Here is a 22,527-nt window from a genome sequence, read left to right as displayed (position 1 = left end):
GGTGATCACTTCCTTTTGTCACGTCCCACGTTAACCTCATAATTTGAGCCAGATAGGATTATTTTACTTCACCTAATCTCCCCACTGGGAGATTAATGCCAGGCTTGATTCTGGTCTCCATCATTTCCGTTTTTTTTTTAGTGGAAAACTAAAAGATCAAGCAGAGGGGACCTTTGTCCATACGTGGGGTGGGGGGAGGGCAGCAGGGCTCAGAGACCGGATCGTCCTCTCATTCTTCAGTTCATCAGTAACGTGCTCCCCCTGCCCGCCTTGAAATTCAGTCAGATCTTGAGGTGTAAGTTACATTGTAAATTCAATAGCGTGCCAGAGAAGAATATTTTTTGGTTGTGAGTTCATAGACAATGGAAACAGGTTCTTCTCAGTTCATTGGGCGCTTGGTCACCAAGTCTCACCTGGCCTCCCACTTTTAGCTGAGACTTGAGAATGACGTTAAGTAGAGAAGCACGTGAGGGGCTTGGCGGAAGGTGTCTGGGGCTTGGCTGTGTGGAGGTGCTTGCCGGGGAACCTTTCCTGGTCTGGACGGCACCAGCCTGGACCTTCCGTGAGCCGGTGCTGCCCTCTGCTGGCCGAGTCGAGGTTTCGCAGTGTGGGAGAGCAGCCCCGCGAGGATACGGGGAGCCCGTGTTCCTCAGCTCCTGCCGGTTCACCTTTGCGTAGGCCAGAGCTGGTGGAGAGGTTTTTCTGGTGGACTTCTTTCAGCTGTCATTGCCTGAGAATCAAAAACTGCGGTCTACCTTTACCATTCCTGGGGCTTCCCTGGTGGCTCGGCTGGTAACAAATCTACCTGCAATGGGGGAGACCTGGGCTGGATCCCTGGGCTGGGAAGATGCCATGGAGAAAGGAACAGGCTACCCACTCCAGTATTCTGGCCTGGAGAATTCCATGGACTGTATGTATAGTCCATGGGGTCTCAAAGAGTCAGACACAACTGAGCAACTTTGACTTTGTCTTTACTGTTCGTAATAGTTCTATTGTTTGGGGCAGTAAATGCTTAGAAGATTTTTTAAAGCCCAGCATGACTATAACTTCCCACATACTTCCTTTTAGGCCCAGGACATGGGACAGGACATCTATAGCACACAGAGAAGGCAATGACTTTAGAGAGAGGTGAAGGCTGCAGAGTCAGTGAGTGCCTCTGGGGAAGGTGGTCAGTCAGCCAGTGAACTCTGAAGACATGCTGTCTTGGGGAGTTCTGTAGCAGTAAGCCCACACCCCAAGGCACCCCGAGCATCCCTGTGGTTGTAGAACCCCTGGGCACAACCGTACTTGGAGGTTTGGGGTGTGAGGCCTTACAGGGGAAGAAGCTAGCTTTTCCTGGGCCTCCGGAGGTCAAGTTTGGGCTGGGCTGGCGCAAGGCCAGGCAGAAGGTGGCTCAGTCCCGTCGTCTGGGGCTCAGACCCTCGGCCCAGGAGCCGGGCAAAGGGCCCACCCCAGGCAAGCCACCTCTTCAGACTGGGGTGCTGGCGGGGCCCTGGCAGACCCTGTGCGCCACACCCCCCCACACACACGTCGGCCTCATTTGCCTGCAGACTCCTTTGTGTACAGCGGCATGTGGAAAAATCATTGAGTGGGGCGCCTTCTCCTTGAAGCCTGCATCAGAGGTGGCCTCGTGGGGTCTCAGGTCCACATGCCCCCAGGGGCCCACACATTTGGCAGAGCCCGCAGCGGGTAGGCCACAGTGAGGATCGTTCTGCTTTGGTGAGAAGAGCCAGGGTGGGGTGGGCTGGGGGCGGTCCGAGGCACAGGCCTGGCTGAGGGTGGGTCTGGCCTTGGAGCTGGTCCCCGAGTCTGGCGTGAGGACTCTCAGCAGTGACTGACCGTCAGTTAGCCTTTAAATGCCAAAAAGAGCAAAAGATCCTTCGCGGCTTCCCTGTTCACTGGCTCCAGGACGCAGGCACATGTGTCCCCTGCTGGGTGGTGGGTAGGAAACCAAATCTGAAAGGTTCCCGATGGAGCAGCCAGGATCATTAAGAAGCTGTTGTACCGGGAGCCCAGTCTCCAAAGCCCTAGACAATATGTGTTAAATGAAAACACCACAGTCAGAATGAAGGCTGAGAAGGAGCAAGCAGCTCCCTTCTGCTCAGTCTCCCGCCATTTCTCTCACAAATGGAGCCAGACCTGCAGGGACTCCACCGTCTTGCCCTGTGTGACAGACGAAGGCAGACTTTCTAATGGGCCCTGGCCCACCCCACGTCACCGATGCTCACCCCAGAGGACATGGTCCCTAATCCCAGTAGGAAACAGAATGCGTGGTGCTTCCTACCCGGGAGCAGGGCCTCTCCCAGCTGCTCTGCAGGAGCATCCTGGCTTCCAGGCGAGAAGGTTGAGTGGTTGGCGCACAGCCGCGGGCCCCTGAGGCTGTGGGGCTGACGAGGAGCGTGCAGCTTGGTGGTCGGAAGGGAAAGGTCTCCTGCCGGCGCTGGGGACCCATCCAAGGAGCCGGCCAGCCATGCACGAGAGCCGCTTCTCCGGGCCCAGCCCTGCTCTGCGGAGCTGAGAAGGCGCCTTACTCGCTGGGCCTCCTCGAGGTGTGTGGCTGTGTGTGTGCTCAGTCATGTCCGATTCTTTGCCACCCCATGGACTATATGTAGCCTCCAGGGTTCCTCTGTCCATAGAATTTCCCAGGCAAGAATACTGGAGTGGGTGCAATTTCCTCCTCCAGGGGATCTTCCCCACCCAGGGATGGAACCTGCGTCTCATGAGTCTCCATGCCAGGCGGATTCTTTGCCACTGCACCACCTGGGAATGTAGAACGTTTTCTGCAGTACAGCTCCTGCAAAACTTGGTGTGTTCAAGGTTAATCAGAATCTTGTATTCTTTTGACTGGTTTTCTTTGTAAAAAAGAAAGGACCGTGGGGAGGCCACCTTGTTCCTCTGTCCTCCCCCAGGCACTCCCGGTCCTGGTCTCTGAAGAATGATTTGCTGCTCTTCTCGGTGGGGCTTCGGGTTGGGGGGTGGGTCAGAGGTGGAGGGGCCTGCGGCTGCTGTGCTGGAGCCACTGCCTCATCTCGCTGGGCTCTTAAAGAGTTCAGAAGTGGATGGAAAACGGTAATGTCACTGGATGTTTTTTTAGAAATAAAGACGAAAGCTGCTGAATCTGAGCCACTTTCTGTGTTTGAGTTCTGTGGCTTTGCAAAGGCAGGGGTCGCGCGCCCCTAGGCCCAGCTCTGCCAACATGGCTCGGCTCTCTCTGCCACAGGTGGGTGCAGAACGCAGGGGGTGATGAGCAGGAGCGTGGGCTCTAGGGGCCCAATTCCTGCCTCTGTCTCCGTGGGGCTGCACCCCACAGGCCCACAAGCCTTGAGACCATCGCCCAGAGGCAGCAGCAGAGGCCCTGATGGTTTGCTGTGTGTGCTGGTCGCTCAGTTGTGTCCGACTCCTTGTGATCCCATGGACAGCAGCCCACCAGGTTCCTCTGTCCATGGAATTCTCCAGGCAAGAACACTGGAGTGTGTTGCCCATCCCTTCTCCAGAGGATCTTCCCAACCCAGGGATCGATCCCAGGTTTCCCACATTGCAGGCAGATTCTTTACCGTCTGAGCCACCAGGGAAGGTTTAATGGTTTGGCAGACGGACGGAGGGCTCTTACACAGAGGTCGATACACAAGGTGGAGTGATACCCCACCGTATACAGCAGCTGATGGGCAGAACACTGCGGTGGCCTTCAGTACCCCAGGGAGGAAGCAGCTACCTTTAATAGGTGGGGGAGATTGATGTCAGATGGGCTCAGTTACCAGGATCTGATTAAACCCTGTAATTAAGAGGACTGGACAGTCATGTGAGGGAAGCATGGGCTGGTCGAACAGGAGATGTACCAAGAGCAAGAGAGCAACCATCTTGAGTGGCCGAAGCGTACAGTCCCTCTGTGGGAACGGCTCAGGCCGTGCCCAGCCTTCAGCCAGCCCACGACTGCTTTCGCACAGATGCAAGGGACGCGTCCTCACCAGGCCCCTGGGGTTGCAGGCCAGCCCCTGGTGGGCCTTTGCCAGACTGAAGCCAGGCTCTGAGCCCACATGGCTGCAAGAGTTGGATGGACGGTGGTGGCAATGTCTGTTAAGTGGGAAGTCTTGAGGCTCAGTGTGCTGTTACCCTCTCATACTTCCAAAAGGCATCCTAAGCTGCTTATGGTAACAGGCTGTGCGTGTGTGCTGACTCTTAGCGACTCGATAGACTGTAGCCCATCAGGCCCCTCCGTCCATGGGATGCTCCAGGCAGAAGACTGGAGTGGGTTGCCATCTCCTTCTCCAGGGAATCTTCCCAACCTAGGGATGGAACCCGTGTTTCCTGAGTCTCCTGCGCTGGCAGGCAGATTCTTTACTACTGAGCCATCTGGGAAGCCTTTGGTCACAGATGCAAACAGAAAACACATGTGAGATAAACGAAACCAGGCAAGAGAACCTGTCCTGACCCCAGGGAGCAGCCTTCTGGCGGGAGGCCAGAACTGGACCTCTCGGTCCCCCTCAACCCTGCAATGCCTCCCGCTGCTACCCCACCTCCCCCGCCCCTGGCCAAAGGAGGCAGTGGGGAAAGCATCTATCACATGCTGGCCCCTTCGGTTCCTGAGCTGCCAACCGTATGGCCGATCAACGCCTGCTGGTGTCAGCGGGGAACTAGGTCGGGAGCAGGGCTGGTGGAGTGCCCTCGGCCCTCAGCTCCCATCCCCCTGTGACAGAGACTGGGCTCAGAGAAGGGGTTCTCCTGCCTAGTGAAACTGCGCAAGGGTGATGCCAGTGGGCCCGGGAGCAGTGGGGACTCTGGCAGATAGGGAGCAGGCTCTTCCAGGCCCCGGTGGCTGCGCGGAGGCTGGGAAGTGGAGTGTGCTGAGCCCGGTCAGCCTGGAACAAAGCCCCAGAGTCAGGGCGAGGGGAGCCAGAGCGGCACCTAGGGAAGCTGGGTGTTGTCATTCACATTTCAACCTTCTCATCACCCAGAAAAAGCACTCACTCGGGGTGACGGGGATGCTTTTGAACTGTGGTGTTGGGGAGGACTCTTGAGAGTCCCTTGGACTGCAAGGAGATCCAACTGTGCAATCCTAAAGGAAATCAGTCCTGAATATTCATTGGAAGAACTGATGCTGAAGCTGAAACTCCAAATCTCTGGCCACCTGATGCAAAGAGCTGACTCATTGGAAAAGACACTGATGCTGAGAAAGATTGAAGGCGGGAGGAGAAGGGGACGACAGAGGATGAGATGGTTGGATGGTGTCACCGACTCGATGGACGTGAGTTTGAGCAAACTCTGGGAGTTGGTGATGGACAGGCAGGCCTGGTGTGCTGCAGTCCATGGGGTCGCAAAGAGTCGGACACGACTGAGTGAACTGAACAGGGTGAAGGGGAGCAAGCCAAGGAAGAAGGGTTTTCCTTGAGAGGCCGGAAAGCTGCAGGGGAGGGTCACGCACAGAGCTGAAGGCCCTGTGACCAGCATAGGACGCCCAGAGGTGCCGAGCGGAGGTAAAGCCGTCCCTGGTCATTCCGCTGTCTCACCTGAAAAGGCTAAGGAACAGGCCTCTGACCCAGTCCCGGCAGGAGAGGGAAGCAACGTCTTAGGGAATTTCCAGCTGTTTCCTCACACTCACAGCAGGGAAGCGCCCTCTTCCCATTGTCTGGCCTTGGTCTCCCATCCTGTGGGGATGCAGTGCTCCTCGGACCTGTGGCGGCAACTCTAACACGAGGTATAGCCTCGCCGACCTGCCGGGGCCCCGGTCCTTAACGCCTCTGTCAGACAAGGGGATTAACCGGTCCTGGAACTGACCTCCCTGCGGAGCTCGCGGCAGGTTACGTCACTTCACAGGGAGAGGACCCAGGGCTCTTTGGAGAAACCTTCGATTCCAGGACTTGGACAGGAAATGTATAAGGTAAACCTGGAGACCCCATTACAGCAGATGGTGAGGAAGCAAGTGGGGTTTCAGGGTCAGGTCAAAAGGACTCGGGAGCCAGCCTGAGGAGGTTCCCACTGAACAAAGATGGGACTTGAAAGTCAGTAACAGTAATAATGGAATGGGTTGAAATACTTAAGATATACTGAAATCAATGAGTTCAGAGTAATACTTGTTAAAAATCAGTCACTGGATCTAGAGGAGAGTGAATACATGTTATATGTTCAGCTGACTCCCTTCAGTGTTCTGAAGCGAAACTATCAGCATTTTTAATCGGCTGTACCCCAATACAAATAAGTTTAAAAAGAATCAGTCACTGTTAGGGGATTCTAAGGCATCAACTCATTATTCTAAGTAAAAATAAAGGGAAAGAAGTAAACATCTATCCTGCTTTTCATAAAGATGAGGGATGTTTCTTTTTAACTTTTTTTTAAGTCCTAGATTTATAGGAAGTTGCAAAAATAGTACAGAAGGGTTCCGTGTACCCTGCACCCAGTTTCTCTCAGAGGAACATCTTGCACAGCTATAGAGTGATATCACAGCCGGAAACTGACTTTGGCACAACTGGTGAAATGCACGGGCCTGCTCCCATGACATCAGTTTCACATGCTGTCCTGTGTGTGCCTGTGTATTTAGTTTTATACAGTTTTGTCCCGGGTAGAGATTCACAGCGCCACAGAAAAGTTTCTTTTTATAGAAGTATTCCAGTTGCCAAACGATTAAGACTAAGATTGGAATATCGTTTAAGATTGGAATATCTCCATTTTGCAGTCTCCAGTTAAATAACGGATCTAAGTACTGAGTAACAGCCTTAAAGGCTATTCATATCCCAAAGGGACAGAACTCGATGCCATGTGCCTCCTGAAAAAAAAAGACAACATCTATGAAGTGTTCTTACAACAACAAAAAACCCAACCCACAAATGAGCAAGCCTCAAAAATCAACTACTGAAAAGAAAAAAAAGTCAACTACCAGGTGATACAGCACGCAGGATGAAGGATAAAGACCACATGATCGTTGCAATTCACACGTAAAAAGTGTGTGCCAAAATTCAGCACACTTTCATGGTAAAAAAAAAACCAGCAAACTAGGAATGGAAGGAAACTATCTCAACATGATAAAAGCCATTTCCAAAGCGCATGTGCCACAGCTAACTTCATGCTCAGCGGTGAAAGACTGGAAGTTCTTCCTCGAGAAGAGGCCAGGATGCCCACTCTTGCCTCTTCTACTGAACATAGTGCTGATAATCTTAGCCAGAGCAATTTGGCCGGAAAAAAATAAAAAGGCATTCAAATTGGAAAGAAAGAAGTAGAATTATATCCGTTCTCAGATGACATGATCTTACATGTAGAAAACCCTAAAAATTTTACACACACACACCTGTTAGAACGAATGTAAGAATTAGTTGCAGGATACAAAATCAACACATTATTCTCTATGATTCATTGTTCTATACCCAAATAATGAACAATCTGAAGAGGAAATTACAAACCAAATTCCACTTACAATAGCATCAAAAAGAATAAAATATTTAGGAGTAAATCTCACCAAGGCAGTGAAGAACGTGTACACCAAAAACTACAAAACATTGCTGAAAGAACACACAAATTAAGGACATCCTGTGTTCACAAGTTGGAAGACTGAACATCATTAAAAATGTCCATACTACCCAAAACAATCTACTGATTCAATGTAATCCCTATCAAAACCCCAATGGCATTTTTGCACAGATGGGGAAAAAAGTTCCTAAAATTTAAAAGGGATCTCAAGGGACCCCGAATAGCCAAAACGGTCTTGAAGAACAACAGAAACTCTGGAGGGCTTATCAAAACACATTACATACAAAGCTACAGTAATCAAAACAGTGTGGTCCTGGCACAGAGACAGACATAGAGAACAACAGAAGAGAGAGGCCAGAACTAAACCCTTACGTATGTGGTCCGAAGGTCTTCCACAAGGACGCCAAGACCAGTCAGTGGGGGAAGGACCGTCTCCATAAATGGTACCGGGAAGACTGGACATCCAAATGCAGAAGAATGAAGCTAGACCCTTCCCTTACAGCATACACAAAATGGAAAATGGATTGAAGATCCAAATTTAGTTTTAGTCTGAAACTAAAAAACAATTCCTAGAAGAAAACAAAAGTTTCATGAAGTTGGATTTGGCAACAGTTTCTTGGATTTAATGTCAAAAGCATAGGTAACAAAAGTAGCAGTAGAAAAGAGGGCCACAGCGGACTTTAAAACTTCTGCACCTTCAAAGGATGCCCCTTCTCTGCCGCTCAGGCAGACTTACCCACCCCCTCTATGTCCCTGCCCCAATGTGAGAGTCAGTTTCCCATCCTTCCACCAGCGTCAGCCTCCTTCGGGGGCTCCCCAAAGTCAGTGAGCTAAAGGCATTCCCCGGAGTCCTAACCCAGAGTCTCTCTGGGCAGGGGACTTCTCAGAAACAAAGTTCTCTTCTGCAACTGAATCTGTCTCTCATTCCTTCCTGGCACAGGCCCCAGCTCACCTGGCTGGGCATCTGGCCCCACCCACTCCCCCCTCTGTAGTCCAAGTGGAGATTCCTATTTCCCTTTGCCTTTTCACTTGGCACACATCAGCTGGGCTTGCACGCGCCTGGCTGAAAGCAGAGCCCTGGGGCCAGACAAGCTGTTGAGATTTAGCCGTGGCTGCAGCTTGGGTCCTGGTGTTGCTGATCGTGAGGCTGGACCTGGCTGGACCTGGCCAGAGCAGGCCCTGTCCCCACATCTAAGCCCACCGTGGCAGGGATGGGCTGCCACGGGGGCCGGTTCCCTTCCCTGTTGCCACAGGAGCCGGAGGGCTTCAAGAGAGCCAAGCATGCCTTGGCAGAGTCACTCTCGCTGAAGAACGGGAGCTGCAGCTCTCGCCTCTTCCCCGGGACCCAGGACCTGAGGCGGATGCAGGTGTGGAGCGCCCTGTGGCCTGGAGGGAGAGCTAGTCGTGATGCTGAAGGTCCTGGGGGCCGTGGTCCACTCGTCCCTGGGGGTCGTCCTTGACCGGCCATTGCACATGCCGTGCCACATCTGCCTGGAGCTCCAGGCTTGCATCCGGGCTCGGCCCAGGGCGGGACTGCTGCCCCAGGGCCGCCTGCACCACTGCTGCATCCCCAGGAGGCCCGAGGGGTCCCAAGGCTGCCTCGAGGCCTCTGTCCCGTTCAACCCCTTCAGTCTCCTTATAAGAACCTGAGGTGTTGCCAGTGGAGACCTGCGCGTCTGCAGACCTGGACCCAGCCCTACCCCGTCTGGGACCCTGACCCTCTTTATCCACTAAGCCCCGATTCTGCCTTGTGACTTTCTCTCACCCCTTATTGATGGAGCTGCAGAAGAAATGTTTATTTTTCTACTTTTGAACAATATGTTCAAATAAACAGAAAGGAGTTGAAAAAGAAAAGATCCCACTGCCAATTTTCAGGAGGCTGAGGGAACAGAGGAACTCGATAAACAGCAGCAGGGACTGCCATCAGCAGAATTTAGACTCTGGCAAACTCCAAAAGACGAACAACCCGGTCTCTTCAACAAATACATTCCAAGAGGAATAAAAAAGAAAAAGAATGAGAAGTGTCCCTCCGTGGGGACAGCCTTTAGGATTAAGGTGATTTAAAGATCTATCCACTGGAGTGTGAGACCTTATTGGGACCCCAGGGTGAGCAGTTTTTAAAGTATGCAGTTAGGAGACAACCAGACCTGGGAACACTGGCTTGATATCTGTTGCTTAATTAAGGAATTGTTATAAAAATTCAAATACGGTCAGGGTATTAGAAGTCCTTGTCTTTTAGATATGCAAACTGAAATGTTCCTAAATGAAACAGATGTCTGAATTTGCTTCCAGGGAATTTAGGAGTCAGGGAAGTGGATGGACAGGTACAGAAAATATCAGGTTGGCCGGAAGTCGTTAACCATTCAACCACTGAAGCCCTGGGTTCAGTGTACATGCGGCATCATTATTCTCGTCTGGCTTTCTTTGTAAATCAAGTTTTCTAAAATGAGCAAATGGAAAAATACAAATGTGGGTTTAAGCAAGAGAGTAGGTTATTTCTTGCATATAAAATCTGAAGATAGGTGGGGCAGGCCAGGTGAGATGCTGGCTTCCTAAGTGTCAGGGAGCCAGCCCCTTCCAGCCAGTTGCCATGCCCGCCTTGCCTTGACCTTTGCCTCAGAGTCGCACAGAGCTGCTCCGTTCCAGCAGCACAGTCAGGGTGGGAGGCACAAGCTTCTTTCTTTGAAGGACGAGTCTTAGAAGTCACAGCACTTTTCCATCCTACGGACCAGACCTACCCATATGACTGTGCTCAGCTCCAGGAGAGGCTGGGAAAGGCAGTCTTTATCCTGCTGGCCAGATGTCTAAACCTCCCGGCTTTTATTAGCGAGGGAGGGTGGGTGAGCAGCTACCAGAGTTTAATTGGCAATGTCTGCCACGGCTCTATCCCTCTGAGTGTGTGGGGTACCACAGGTTGGTGCTCAGAGCTGGCAGCAAGGCTCATGGTAATGCTGTACAGCTGGTGGGCCTGGTGATGCTTAAATATGCTTGTCATTTACATATGCAAATCAAGTAAGCTGCTCAGAGTCTCTGCTCCCCTTCAGATAGATACAGGAGCGTCAGGAGCAAGTATCTGGCTTCCTTAGCTCTCCCAGGCTGGGTGTTCATCTCCAGGAAGCCAGGATGGCAGTGCCATTTCCCATGCTGTCGCTAAAATCAAACCCAGCACCTGGGCCTTCGTCTGGCCCAAGGCCTGGATATTTGTTCAGCCAGTGAGTGAGCTGGAGAGAAGTGTTTAGTCTCTTCCTGGACAGCTGAGGAGCCTCGTGCGGGCCAAGTCCCCAGAGTGGGCAGCGTGGTGGCACAGACACCCCACCAGGGGATAAAGCCAGGATGTCCCCGAACCACAGCTGCTCTTCCATTGCCCTGAAGATTTTTGCCACGTAGGTCAAGTCAACCTTCATCATTTATTTATTATTTTTATTGAAGGTGATTTGCCATGTTCTATCAGTTTCTGGAAACTTCATTTAAAAAAGAAATCTTAAATTGATTTTTAAAGTAATCTCCTATTGTTGCTATAATGGGTAAGTAGTATGGTCTGCCCTGAATAGAGGGGACTGAAAAGCCAAGATTCTGCTAAAGATTCTTGGCCCTGCTTTCTCTTTCTTAGAGACAAGCTAGCATTACACTGACCAGGATCCTCTTGAGGCATTTAAATGAATCAAAACATTTTTAAATGGGATTGCTTTTTTTTTTTTTTTTAACACAACACCCTTCACTGTTATTTAACTCCTGTCTGTCACCACTAACAATCATTTCTCCTGGAGTCTGCAGTCCCACTCCAGAAGCATGGCTGAACTCTGCACACCTTGGTTTCCCCATCTGTAAGATGGGATTTAGGTTATCTTCCAGGAGGACCGAGACTATTACATGAGATCTCAAAAGTCTCAGCATATAAAATGCCTGGCTTGGCTTCCCTGGTGGCTCAGTGGTAAAGAATCCACCTGCCAATGCAGGGGACACGGGTTCGATCCCTGGTCCAGGAAGATCCCACGTGCCAGGGGACAACTCAGCTCCTGTGCTGCAAAAACTGAGCCAACCCACCAAAACTATTGAAGCGTGGGCACTGAGAGCCTGTGCTTGGCAAGAAGAGAAGCCAGTGCGATGAGAGACCGGTGCACCGCCACTAGGGCAGCCCCGGACCACCACAGCGAGAGAAGGCCGCGCAGCAGAGGCCGGAGCAACCCGAACAAATACACAAATCTTTGTTTTTTCAAAGTCTGTCTCACAGAACAAGCACTCAAATGCTGGCTGTTATCATTTGTGAGTTTCATGGAGGAGAAAATGTGAGTCCTGTCACTAAAGAACAAAACATGGTTTGAGCAAAAAGCAAACAAAAACAGCAAAAAAACAAACCCAAGCAACCCAAACTTCAGAGCGGCAGAGAGGAGAGACATAAAACCCCAAACACTTCATTAACAATGGAAGACACTTTATTATTATTTTTTAAAGCATCTCTCAACATTTCAACTCTTGGTAGAAATCAAATGCAAAACATCTGCATTTTTAAATTAGCATCTATTTATCTCGATCACAGCAACCTTATACAATTTAGATACACACCGAGGAGGAGCACGGTCACAGCATTTCCTATTCCAACCCATGAACACAGTGTTTCCGTGATGATAACCCACACTGGACTTCTCTTCCAGAACAAGTGGGTTATTCCTGCTTCCGTCTGCTGTGTCAGTTACGTGGCATCACGGTTGGTTAAGAGTTAGTGTAGTGCTAGAGCAGTCTGAAAATGGAAAACTGGAAAAGTCAGGACTGGGACAGGCACTGACATGTCTGAAATGTGAAAAGGAAGAACAACATCAAAGATGGGTGCCCCCGAGTGGGAGGGCCTTAGTAATAAAGTTGGTTGAAACTCAGCTTCATATACACATGGAGTATCTACAAGTGATCCACTAGATATATATATTAAAAAAGCCATAGGAGATTTTGAAAACCTTAAAATCTCTCAACTGAGTTGGAAGAACATCAGCAAATTCACAGTGGCCTCAGGATTCAGCCAGATGGAAATGTGCTCAGGAGCTGAATACCTCCTCCCATCAGAAAACCCACTGCAGGTCAATCCCCGTAACATTCTGTACATCACCAACACTTATGGCTAAAATATATTGTTAGTTCACACGGAAGCGGTTCTATTTTCAGATTCTTGCCCCGCTCCTCCTCTGTAACCCAAAAGGATAATCTGGGGTCAGTTAATTCACATACGGAGAGGCTCGGCTAAGAATCTGAGGAGGCGCCCATCTGCTGGGCGCACGCAGACTCCTGCCCACTTCTAGTGCAAAAAGGTCGCGTAGGTTACAGACGAGTCCTGGAAACAGGTGAAGAGGAGAGGACTGAGGTGGAGGGGTGGTGGGGATCCCAAACCCTCTTCCTTCTGAACTGAGACTCGAGGAGACTGCAGTGCAAGGTCCACTCAGCAAGCAGCGAAGACCAGGCTGGAGGTCCACAGGGCGAGGTTCCCGACTCGTCACTGGTGGTCACAGTCTGCGGGCGCAGAGACCTCTCAGCCCGGACGAGCCCCCCGAGGTGCACACTGGAGGTAGGTGTTGAGATTGGTTGCAGGGAAGACAGCGGCTCTCCACGAGCCCAGGGGACATCGTCTCTGTTCCTCCTCCGCGCCCACACGCTCCACTCAACCTTCCGGCTGCGGCGAGCGGAGGCAGCAAGGTGGAAGGGCATGAGCCCCTCCCCTGGAAGACTAAAGAACCTGGGGCATCTTTATAAATAGCTACATCGGTAATGTTTTCACCACTTTGAAACACACGGCAAGTTGAATATTTATTTAAAAATAAATCTCAAAAATATCTATGTACAGTACAGGAAGAGAAGGATGTGCAAATGACAGAAGGTGGGGGGCCGGGGGTCAGTGCCGTGGTGGAAGGTCCACACTGCAGAGCGTGAGGGCCAAGTTCACAGACCCCACAGCTGCGCTGAGCTGTGGAGGCAACAGCATGACATTCAGTGAATCCTGGGCTCGGGTCACCGTTGATGCGTAGAGGCAGGGAAGGCAGGCGGGGGATGCCGTCGGGGGTCCCGGTGTTTGGGGACGGTGACGGAGGGATGAGCCAGTGGAGGAGGCCCGGTGTGGCAGGAGGGCTCATTTCACAAGCCAACAGGCCTCTAGCTCACCGCTCCAGGTGGGCATCTGGAAGCAACCCGGGGGGGGCCCTTCCCAATCCAAGTTGGCTTGCCGTGGGAGTGAGTGGTCGGCAAGAGTCCCAAAGATAGAAACCATCTTGAAGAAACAACCCCCCCCCACCAAAACAAAAAAAAAAAAAAAACAGGAACAGGGAGTGGAGAGATTAGCAAAAAGGAATCCCAACAGAAGCGCCACCCTCTCTCCTGCCAGAGGACAAAGCAGCCATCAGTTGAAATAATCTGAGTCGGTAAGGGAACTCCCACATGGGGTGGCCGGCCCCAGGATCCCCCAACACCCGCGTGGTCAAGGGCAGGGCTCTGCTTCTGAGATCTATGCCTTAACACTGCTTCCCCGTGACACCAGAAAGGTCGGAGGTGTAGCCCTTGGAGCAGAGAGGTGAGGGGTGGCGTCTATCTGTACACGAGATGGGAGAACTGGGTGGACTTGTAATTCAGCTGGTTGTTGGGCATGAACTTGTGCAGCTCGCTCTTTTTGCAGCAGGGGTCGTAATGGTAGGCGCTGAGGCAGGCGTCACATGAGACTTTGGAACATTGCGTGCAGGTGTTGGCGGCCCCCGGGCGGTTGCAAAAGCCACAGCGGGAGGTGGCGGCCACGGCGGAGGGCGGCTTGGACTTGGAGTGGAGGTGCGGCGGCCGCTCGAGGCCCTGAGTCTGGCCCGCGTACTTCTCCCGCAAGGCGGCCCCGTGGGCCAGGCTGTCGTGGCTGGAGGCCTTGCCGGGGAAGGCGCTGGGCTTGGCGGCCGGGGAGCAGGCCAGCAGGCTGTCGCAGCGCTGGCAGAGGGCGGCACTGCAGGACAGGCCGCAGTTCTGGCACTTGGAGAGGGCGGACTCTTTGGCGGGGGTCGAGCGCTTGTGGTAGCCGGGGTGGGCGTCGTTTCTCAGCAGCCAGACGTCGGGCCGCAGGGCATCCTGCCTCCGGTAGGCGGCCCGGGGCTCCGCGTCCGTGTACAGATCCACGTCGTCCGAGCCGGGCAGATAGGGGCCGCGGAGCAGGCCGAGCCCGTTGCTGGGCGCAGGGGCCGGCAGGTCGTCGGCGCCGCCGTGCGGGGAGCCGGCCACGGTCAGGAGCGAGGGTGGCGGCCGGACGATCTCGTCCTTGAGCTCGTCCCCCGGCTCGGCGGCCGCCGGCTCCTTCCGCAGGCTCAGCGAGGTCTTCAGGGGAGGCTTCCGGCTCTCCCAGTAGCTGTCGTAGGTGTCCACCGACCGCGAGGGCTTGGTCACACGGGGCTTGTAGTAGTCCTTGGCCGCCCGCTCGCTGGCCGACTTCTGCAGCACCACGCGCGCCATCGAGGCCGACAGCGGCTCGCGGGCCTCGGCGCGCCGCCGCAGGGCCTCCGCGCACCCCCGCGCGTCCTCCACGCTGCCCCGGCGCTCGCTCACCACGTCCAGCTCCGTGTAGCCCTTGTCCTTGACCTGCGAGTGGATCTCCAGCATCTGCTCGCACTCCACCTTGGCCAGAAAGAGTTCGAAGGAGACCATCTTCACTTGCAACGTCTCGACCAGCTCTTTGAGCCTGTAGGCGGTCCCCAGCTCAGGCATGTAGCCCATGTAGCTCAGGATGGCTCGGATGTCCTCCTCCAGTAACGTCGACTTGACGTAGTACACGAAGGGGCCCGTGTAGGTCTAGGGGAAGGGAGGGCAGAGGAGCAGAGGTGGGTTCTTCTCTCCCAGACACACCGCGGAGACTGTACCCGGGCGGGCTGCACCCAGTCTGCACACGGGCAGGTGGGGAGCGGGGTTCGGGGCCATCTCAGGGCGGCAGGTAGAGGCTACTGCTCCCCAACAACTCAGCGCAAGGGTCTGAGGGAAATGACCCCGGGGGGGCAGGGAGCAAAGCCACTGGCCTTCCACATGGGCTGCAGGGGCCCTGTTCCTTGGGGAGGTGCAGGGCAAACACTGATGGAGAAAGGGAATCGGGTCAGAGGCAGAAACACCCAGGAGCAATGCGAGTACCCTTTCTGGTATTTCCCTGAGACTTAGCCTGACCCGGGGAACTCTCCTGAGCCACCACCACCTTTGAAATGATTCAGAACTCTCGGTCTCCAGTTCCTCCTCCCCCCTCATCCCTGTCTCCCTCGCCCGCGGCAGCCTCCTCCAGGCCTCCACGCTGTCTACCTCCCATACAACCGCCAGGAGTCGTCTTCTCCAGTGGAAACTGGATCCTGGCCCTGCCAGTTTCCCAGCCCCCTTAGAATAATTTCCAGCCCCTGCCCCGGGCTCCAAGGCCCTGCATAACTGGGTGCTGCCCACCTTTCCAACCTCACGGTTTCAGATGTGAGCTGCCAGGGGCGGGCAACCAGTGAAGAGAAGGCACTATGCAGGGAGGCCAGGTGGCAGCAGGGAAGCCAGGAGGGCCCAAGCAGAGGAAGGAGGAGATTACACGGGCACAAACCCTCTTCCCAAGATGGACAGGAAGGCGCAAGAGGGGAGAGCAGCATGCAGAGCCCGTCCCCAGACCTTACCTTGATGCTTCTGAACTCCTTCTTCCAGGGGCAGAGGAAGAGGTTGATGCCCATCGTCTCGAGCATGCTGAAGGCGCAGCGCAGGGCCCGCAGGCTGGAGGAACGGAGCGAGCGCAGGGAGCTCTCCACCACCTCATAGAACTGGATCAGCCGGAATCGATAACAGGGGTCCACCTTGTGCAGGCTGAGCAGGGTGGAGGCTGCCGCCCGCAGGGACTCATCACTGCTGGGGGTGGCGTCCCCTTGGCTCTCGTGGAACTGCACGTACTTCCGGAACAAGTCATCCTTGTATTTTGCATCCATTGAACTGGGCTTCCCCATCTAATCCGATCCAGGGACAGGGGCTACCTTATCTCCTCCATGGCTTCTGGCTTAGAGGCAGGGACATTGCCAGAAGCATCGACATGCTGCCTGCCTGGACCCGCAGAACACTCTGGAAGGGGAAGACCGAGAAGCACGTCATTCCTCGAAATGAAAGGAAAAGGCTAGTGAGGCTGAAGCAGAGAGAGGAGGAGGGTCACAGGACACAAGGCTGCCCATACCAGCAGGATCCCAGCCTCAGGTCTCAACGAGTCAGACATTTCATTCCAAGATCCCCATGCAGCCCCTGAAGGGTTCAAAGCAAGGGGGACAGGTACATGATCACACCTGTAATCATTTTTTTTTTAAAAGGCTACTTTGGCTGCCGACCCTTGGAGAGTCCCTTGATCTGCCTTGGTTTTTCTGTGGGGCAGGGGTTTTGGCCATGCCCTGTCTTCTGGGATATTAGTTCCCCAACGAGGGATTGAACCTGTGCCCCCTGAAGTGGAGGCATAAGTCCTAACCACAGGACCACGAGGGAATCCCACCCCACCTTTGTTTTTTACGGTTCTCTCTTGGGAGAGGACAAAACCTTCTAAGCTGGACGCACAGGATTCACACACTCTTGCCGTCTCCCTGGCCACTTGTTAGTAGAGCAGGCACAGATCCATCAGTATTCTTGGCGCTACGATGCTGCAGCAATCGGTATTCATCAAGGGATACTGCCAGGGCCAGGGGAGGCAACACAGCCCATAGGGGTTACAGACAGATTTCAAAGCTGGACTGCCTGGGTGTGAACCCTGGATCTGCTTCTCCAGGTTACTTGGGCCAAGTACTCAATTCAGTTTTCTCATCTGAAAAAGGGGGTTAATAATTCTTACAGTCCAGAGCTGGTAGAAGGATTCTCTGCAGTCTGTACAGAAAGCTCTTCAGGGACTTCCCCGTGTCCAGTGGTAAAGAACCTGCCCTCCAATGCAGGGGGTGAGGGTTCCATCCCTGGTCAGGGAACTGTGACCCCAGACACCCTGGGGTAACTAGGGAAGCCTGAACACTGCCACAAAGAGCCCGCAGACTACAATGAAGCCCCAGTACAGCCAAGGGAAGGAAAGGAAAAGAACGCTCTCCAGAATGCCAGCTCAGAGTAGGCTCACGAGGCACACAAGCAGGCGCTCCCAGTGTCAGAAGGTGCGACACCTGCCAAGCGCTCTCCGGAGGTGAGATCAGTGAGGCAAGTATCTCCCGCTGGGGTGGACATGTGCTTCCACACTCACCTGGCCTGCATTTCCTGCCCACAAGCTCCATGGGTGCAGATTGTGACCAAGTGACTCAGGAAAGGTCACAGTGCCAGGGCAGGGCACACGCTTCATAAAAGCCTGCCGCTGTCTTGAGTGAGTGTGTGGGGGGAGGGGGAGGGTCCTGTTGGCTGTGGGAGATGTGTGTGTGTCGGGGGCTCCTGTTGACTGTGGGAGATGGTGCGGGACCGAAAACAAGCTGGGGTGGAATGGATGGACCTGCACAGTCCTCCAGCAGCTCTGAGTCTGGCTCAGAAGTCCTAAGTGCCCATGAGCCTGGTGACGATTAGGAAGTCCATAAAATCACACAGGCGGCAATGAGATACTCCTCTGGCTTCTCCAGTTTTGGGGAGATGCCCGGGGGGTAAGACATGCAGGAGAATTAGGGACACAGAGAGGCCACCTTCTCCCACCCACTGCCCTGCCAAGGAAGCCCAAGGCTCAGACCTGAGCAGCACACAGGTGAGCAGTGCCACTTGGGATCAGATTCTCCCTCCTGCCCAAGGTCGCTGTGGCCCTCAGAACAGCCATCCCTGTCCTTTGAGGTCCACCCACACAGACCCTTCTGCCTGCTTCTCAAACACATCAAGCCCATTTTGATCTCAGGACCTCTGCACACGTTGTTCCTTCTGCATGTTCTTCCTCTGGTCCCTCCTGTCGCCGGCTCACTTTCATCATTCAGGTCTCAACTCAATCATCACTCCTCTGAGGCTCTCCCTGACCACCCCAGCTCAGTAAATCGCACCTGCCTGGCCCTTGTCATCCCATTATCCTGGGGTAATCACCATCTGAAATCATCAACTTTGGGCATCCCAGGCGGTCCAGTGGTTAAGGCTCCACAGTTCCACTGCAGGGGGCATGGGTTCAATCCCTAGTGGGGTAAGTTCTGCATGTCACTGGGTGTGGCCAAAAAAAAATACTCTGGGAAATTTTCAACTTTATTCATTTACTATCTTCTGTCTGTTTCCCCTCAATATCCAGTAAGCAGTCAACCCTGCAAAGGCAAGGACAATGTCTGTTTTGTTCACCATGATGCCTAATAGCACCTGGCACACAGTAGGTATTTGATAAAACAGGCAAAATGCACGATGCTAAGCACGTCAGCATTCACCACGCTCGCGTTTCTCATTTAGCTCTCCTTAGAATTCTGGAAGGCCAGCGGGAGCGGGAAGAAAGCGAGGCTCCATGACATGATCTGCCATGGGCTTATGTAAGCTCAGGGTTAGGAAAAGGTGGACCCCAGGTTCCAAGCCTGGCCTGAGGACTGGAAAGCTGTGTTCCTCCCGCCACCCCATGCTCCCTGAGCTCAGCAATATGCAGGCCTCAGCGGTGCCAGGCCCCAGGCTGGTGCAGTGAGGGGGACAGGGCGTAGGCAGGGGACAGGAGGGCACAGCGGCTGAGAAGACAGAGCTCTGCCCTGAATTCTAGCTGAACAGGCTTACCGCTCAGTATCAAAGTATGTGTGTTCACTTTAAAAATAAAACTGCATTGCAACCTGAGAGAAGACATCACTGTCCTTGCTAAAAAAAACCCATATGCATTTACCATTTTTTTTTTATTTATCCAAAAGAAGCTTCCATCCGGCCTCTGGCCCCAGGGACTGTTTTTTAGTACATCTGAGAACAATTTAGACAGAGCGACATCAAGCCTCTGAAATACTGCTATGATTTTTCTCCAAAGAAGTCAGGCTTGAGCCAATAGAGACTGACTTTTTTTTACAAAAACAGAGTCAGCCACCCTCAAGCTCAGCTCTGCGTCTGCTCAGTGCTGTAACCATACCACAGTCCCCACCCTTGTTTGTGGCTGGCAAATAGACAAGCAAAAGGGCTGCAAACAGCCCGGCTGGTATTCAAAGTCCTAAAGCCAAGGGCGGGAAACACATCTAAGGGGAATCTTGAACCATCCTCCACTGGTGAGGAAACAAGTGAAAGAAAATGCTACAAGATCCTTGAGGAAAGGTAAGAAGGAAGGGAACAACTGTCGTGGTCCTACTGTGCGCTAGGCCTTGGGCTTTCCACTTTAACTGCATCATCCAGTTTAATCCTCACAGTTCTACGAGGAGAGAAACCAAGGCTCTGCCATTAAACAACCTGCTCAACAGAGCCTGAAAAGGTCAGAGCTGGAATTTGAACCTGGGGTGGCCGGCACCATGGCCTGGGATCTTCCTCCTTTACTTCACTCATTTATGGTTACCATGAGTACCATTCACCAAGGGATTAGCACAGAAGGGCCCTCTGCTAAGTGCCCCATGAAAATCAACAAAATCCACTCGACAACCCCAAGGTTAAACAAGAAAAAACTGAGGCTCAGAGGGGCCAACTGGAGGAGGGAATGGCAACCCGCTCTGGTAGTCCCACAGCCACGGAGAATCCCACAGCCAGAGGAGCCTGGTGGGCCACAGGCGATGGGCTCACAAAGACTCTGACACAACCAAGCGACTCGGTGTGCATGCGCAGAGGGGCCGAGTCACTCACCCTAAGCCATAAGGAGAGGGAGAAGGGGCTCGGGGATCTGAACCCGGGTCTGATGCCAAAACCCTGACTCAAGCTCTGAGCTGCGCTGCTCTCAGGCACAGCTGTCCAGCTGCTGGATAGCTCTTCTCAGAAGGGCTTGATGAAGGCAGACGCCCTGTGGCAGGGCCAGCACAGCTGAGTTCTAAAAATTTCGGTGGCAGCAAGACTCCCATCTTCTCACACGGAGTGGGACTGGAAGAGCACAGATCTCTCTATGACGTAAGCTCAAGGGCTGAGAGGGGAGGCTGACCAGCGCCCGGCCAGTGGTAAAGCAGCTGACATCATCCCTCCTGAATTCATTTTCTGAGAATACAGGCTGCATTGTAGCTGGTCATAGCTGGTGTCTCTTCTGAGCACAGAGCCAGCAATTTATTCCTAGCACTCTGCAAGAACAACAAAAAACACGCTCTGTGCAAAAACAGCGTGGTTACAGAATACCAAGACAGCGCAGTGACAGAAGCCGTTAATTTCTCCAAGCAACCCAAGGACTGGAATGCCAAGACATGCCAGGCTGGCGGAAGAATAAAAAAAAAAAGCATGGTACCATGAACATCCCTAACAGAATCGGTGGGTGTCCAGAGCCAAGAGACCTGGTCAGCACCTTCCTGCACCCACAATCTGGGCCCCCCTTTGAAGAGAGATATTGCAGTCGGGGGCGGGGGGCAGGGGGGTGGTGGCATTTTAATTATTTTTTAAACATCTCAGAGGAAAGCTGGCTCTGTTTAAAACCTTACTGAACGGAACTGAAATGATTCTGGATAGCAAAGCATGAGCTTGGCTTTACCTCAGCTGGCCCATTCAAGCAGAAACATTCCCCAAGCAGCATCTGAAGGCTTCCTCCTCCCTGCACAGGCAGAAGCTATTTTGGGCCCGGCACTGCCCCAGTCCACAGGTTTACAGATCCCTGGTCTAGCTTCAGGCCACTCAGAGTTCCCTAGGCCTCCAAACAGCAGCAAGGGGAATGCCCATCAACCCCCTCCACCTCTGCACCCCACTCCTTGGCACTCATCCCCAAGCCCCTGAGACACATCCTAGGCAACCTTCCACTGGCAGTGAAAACACCAGAGGGTCCCCACACCCCAACCCAATCCCAGAGAGATTCAGAAAGAGGGCTTCCTGACCTCTGAAAATAGCCTCAGCCGATGCTGAAATTGGGCTTCCCCAGTGGCAGCTGCCGCTGGCAGAGGGGCTCTGGAGCAAGCAGGCTCCCCTCCCCGCAGCACACAGAAGCTGGCAACTGCTATTCCCAGTCTGGTAATTCCTACAGCCTCTAAGCGCCACATCAGTTGTGCAAAACACCCTAGTCCCAATCTCGGGCCCTCCCCAGGGACTGTGGCCGAATCGACAGCAGCTGTCATTTATTGGCGGGGGGTGGGGGGTGGGGGGGGTGGCTTCCCTGGTGGCTCAGACGGTAAAACATCGACCTGCAACGCAGGAGACCCGGCTTCCATCCCTGAGCTGCGAAGATCCACTGGAGGAGGGCATGGCAACCCACTCCAGTATCCTTGCCTGGAGAATCCTATGGACAGAGGAGCCTGGCGGGGCTATAGTCCTGTGGGGTCGCAAAGAGTCGGACACGACTGAAGCGACTGAGCACGCACGCATCATTTATTGGATGCCTGCTGTATGCCAGAGGCTGTGCTTCCTATGCATCTCCCTTTATCCCCACCCCGGCCCCGAGCAGACAGGTTCACTCCCCATTGAACTAACCAGCCAACTGAGACTCAGACGATGGAGTGACTTGTCCAAGGTCACAGAGTGAGTACAAACCCCGGTCTGCCACCGGAGCCCGGGCTGAGGACCAACTGCGCGGTAACTGCCTGCGGCTGGAATCGGGGTGTTCTGCTGCCGCGGCAGTCGCCGGACATGGGGTGCTCCTCCTGAGCTGCCCTGAGCCTCCCACCGCCGGTCCCCAGGAGGCTGCGAGGCAGCCCTCGGGGGGGAGCGGGTATCCCGAGGAGCAGCCGGGCCCCCGGAGTGCCGGAAAGGCGGGCTCGCCCATCGCCCCCTCGCCGGCCGCGAAGGGACCCCGCTCCCGGGCCGGCCGAGCCCCGCTGAATCGGGCGCCCCCTCCGCCCAGGGAAGCCCCAGACGCCGTTTCCGCCCGCGGCCGAACCGCCCTTACCCCGGCACCGCCGCCGAGGACGCCCCGGCCGAGGTGAGTAGGAAGCAGCCGCGGCCGCCGCCGGAGCCGGGCCCGGATGGGCACTCGGAGCTCCGGCCGGCTGCGGGAGACCGAGACCAGTACCCTGGGGCCGCGGCGACCCGGAAGCACTCAGTCCGGAAGTGACGTCTCGGAGGCGGGCCCAAAGGGAGGCCAGGCCGCGGCTGCGC

At 54.0% G+C, this 22,527-nt stretch overlaps 1 protein-coding gene across 3 annotated transcripts; it reads right to left on the bottom strand.

Annotated features, from left to right (window-relative positions):
• Positions 1-11,861: 11,861 nt before the first annotated feature.
• SPATA2 (spermatogenesis associated 2) lies at positions 11,862-22,470 on the bottom strand. Of its 3 annotated transcripts, XM_070381053.1 has the most exons (4): positions 22,319-22,451; positions 20,155-20,576; positions 16,089-16,521; positions 11,862-15,249 (listed from the first exon to the last, which is right to left on the bottom strand). In XM_070381053.1, exons 3-4 carry the CDS (start codon positions 16,407-16,409, stop codon positions 14,017-14,019), a joined length of 1,554 nt encoding a protein of 517 aa, XP_070237154.1. In that variant the 5' UTR covers positions 16,410-16,521; positions 20,155-20,576; positions 22,319-22,451; the 3' UTR covers positions 11,862-14,016. The 3 variants fall into 3 exon arrangements, with proteins under 3 accessions (XP_070237154.1, XP_070237153.1, XP_070237155.1); XM_070381052.1 differs by lacking the exon at positions 20,155-20,576 and having other exon boundaries at positions 22,319-22,470; XM_070381054.1 differs by lacking the exons at positions 20,155-20,576; positions 22,319-22,451 and adding an exon at positions 21,904-22,301.
• Between the last annotated feature and the right edge of the window lie 57 nt (positions 22,471-22,527).

This window comes from Bos mutus, chromosome 13 (assembly GCF_027580195.1).
Source record: "Bos mutus isolate GX-2022 chromosome 13, NWIPB_WYAK_1.1, whole genome shotgun sequence".
Lineage (NCBI taxonomy): Eukaryota > Metazoa > Chordata > Mammalia > Artiodactyla > Bovidae > Bos > Bos mutus.
The sequence above is the reverse complement of the archived record's forward strand: the minus strand, read 5'-3'. Positions and strand labels throughout refer to the sequence as shown.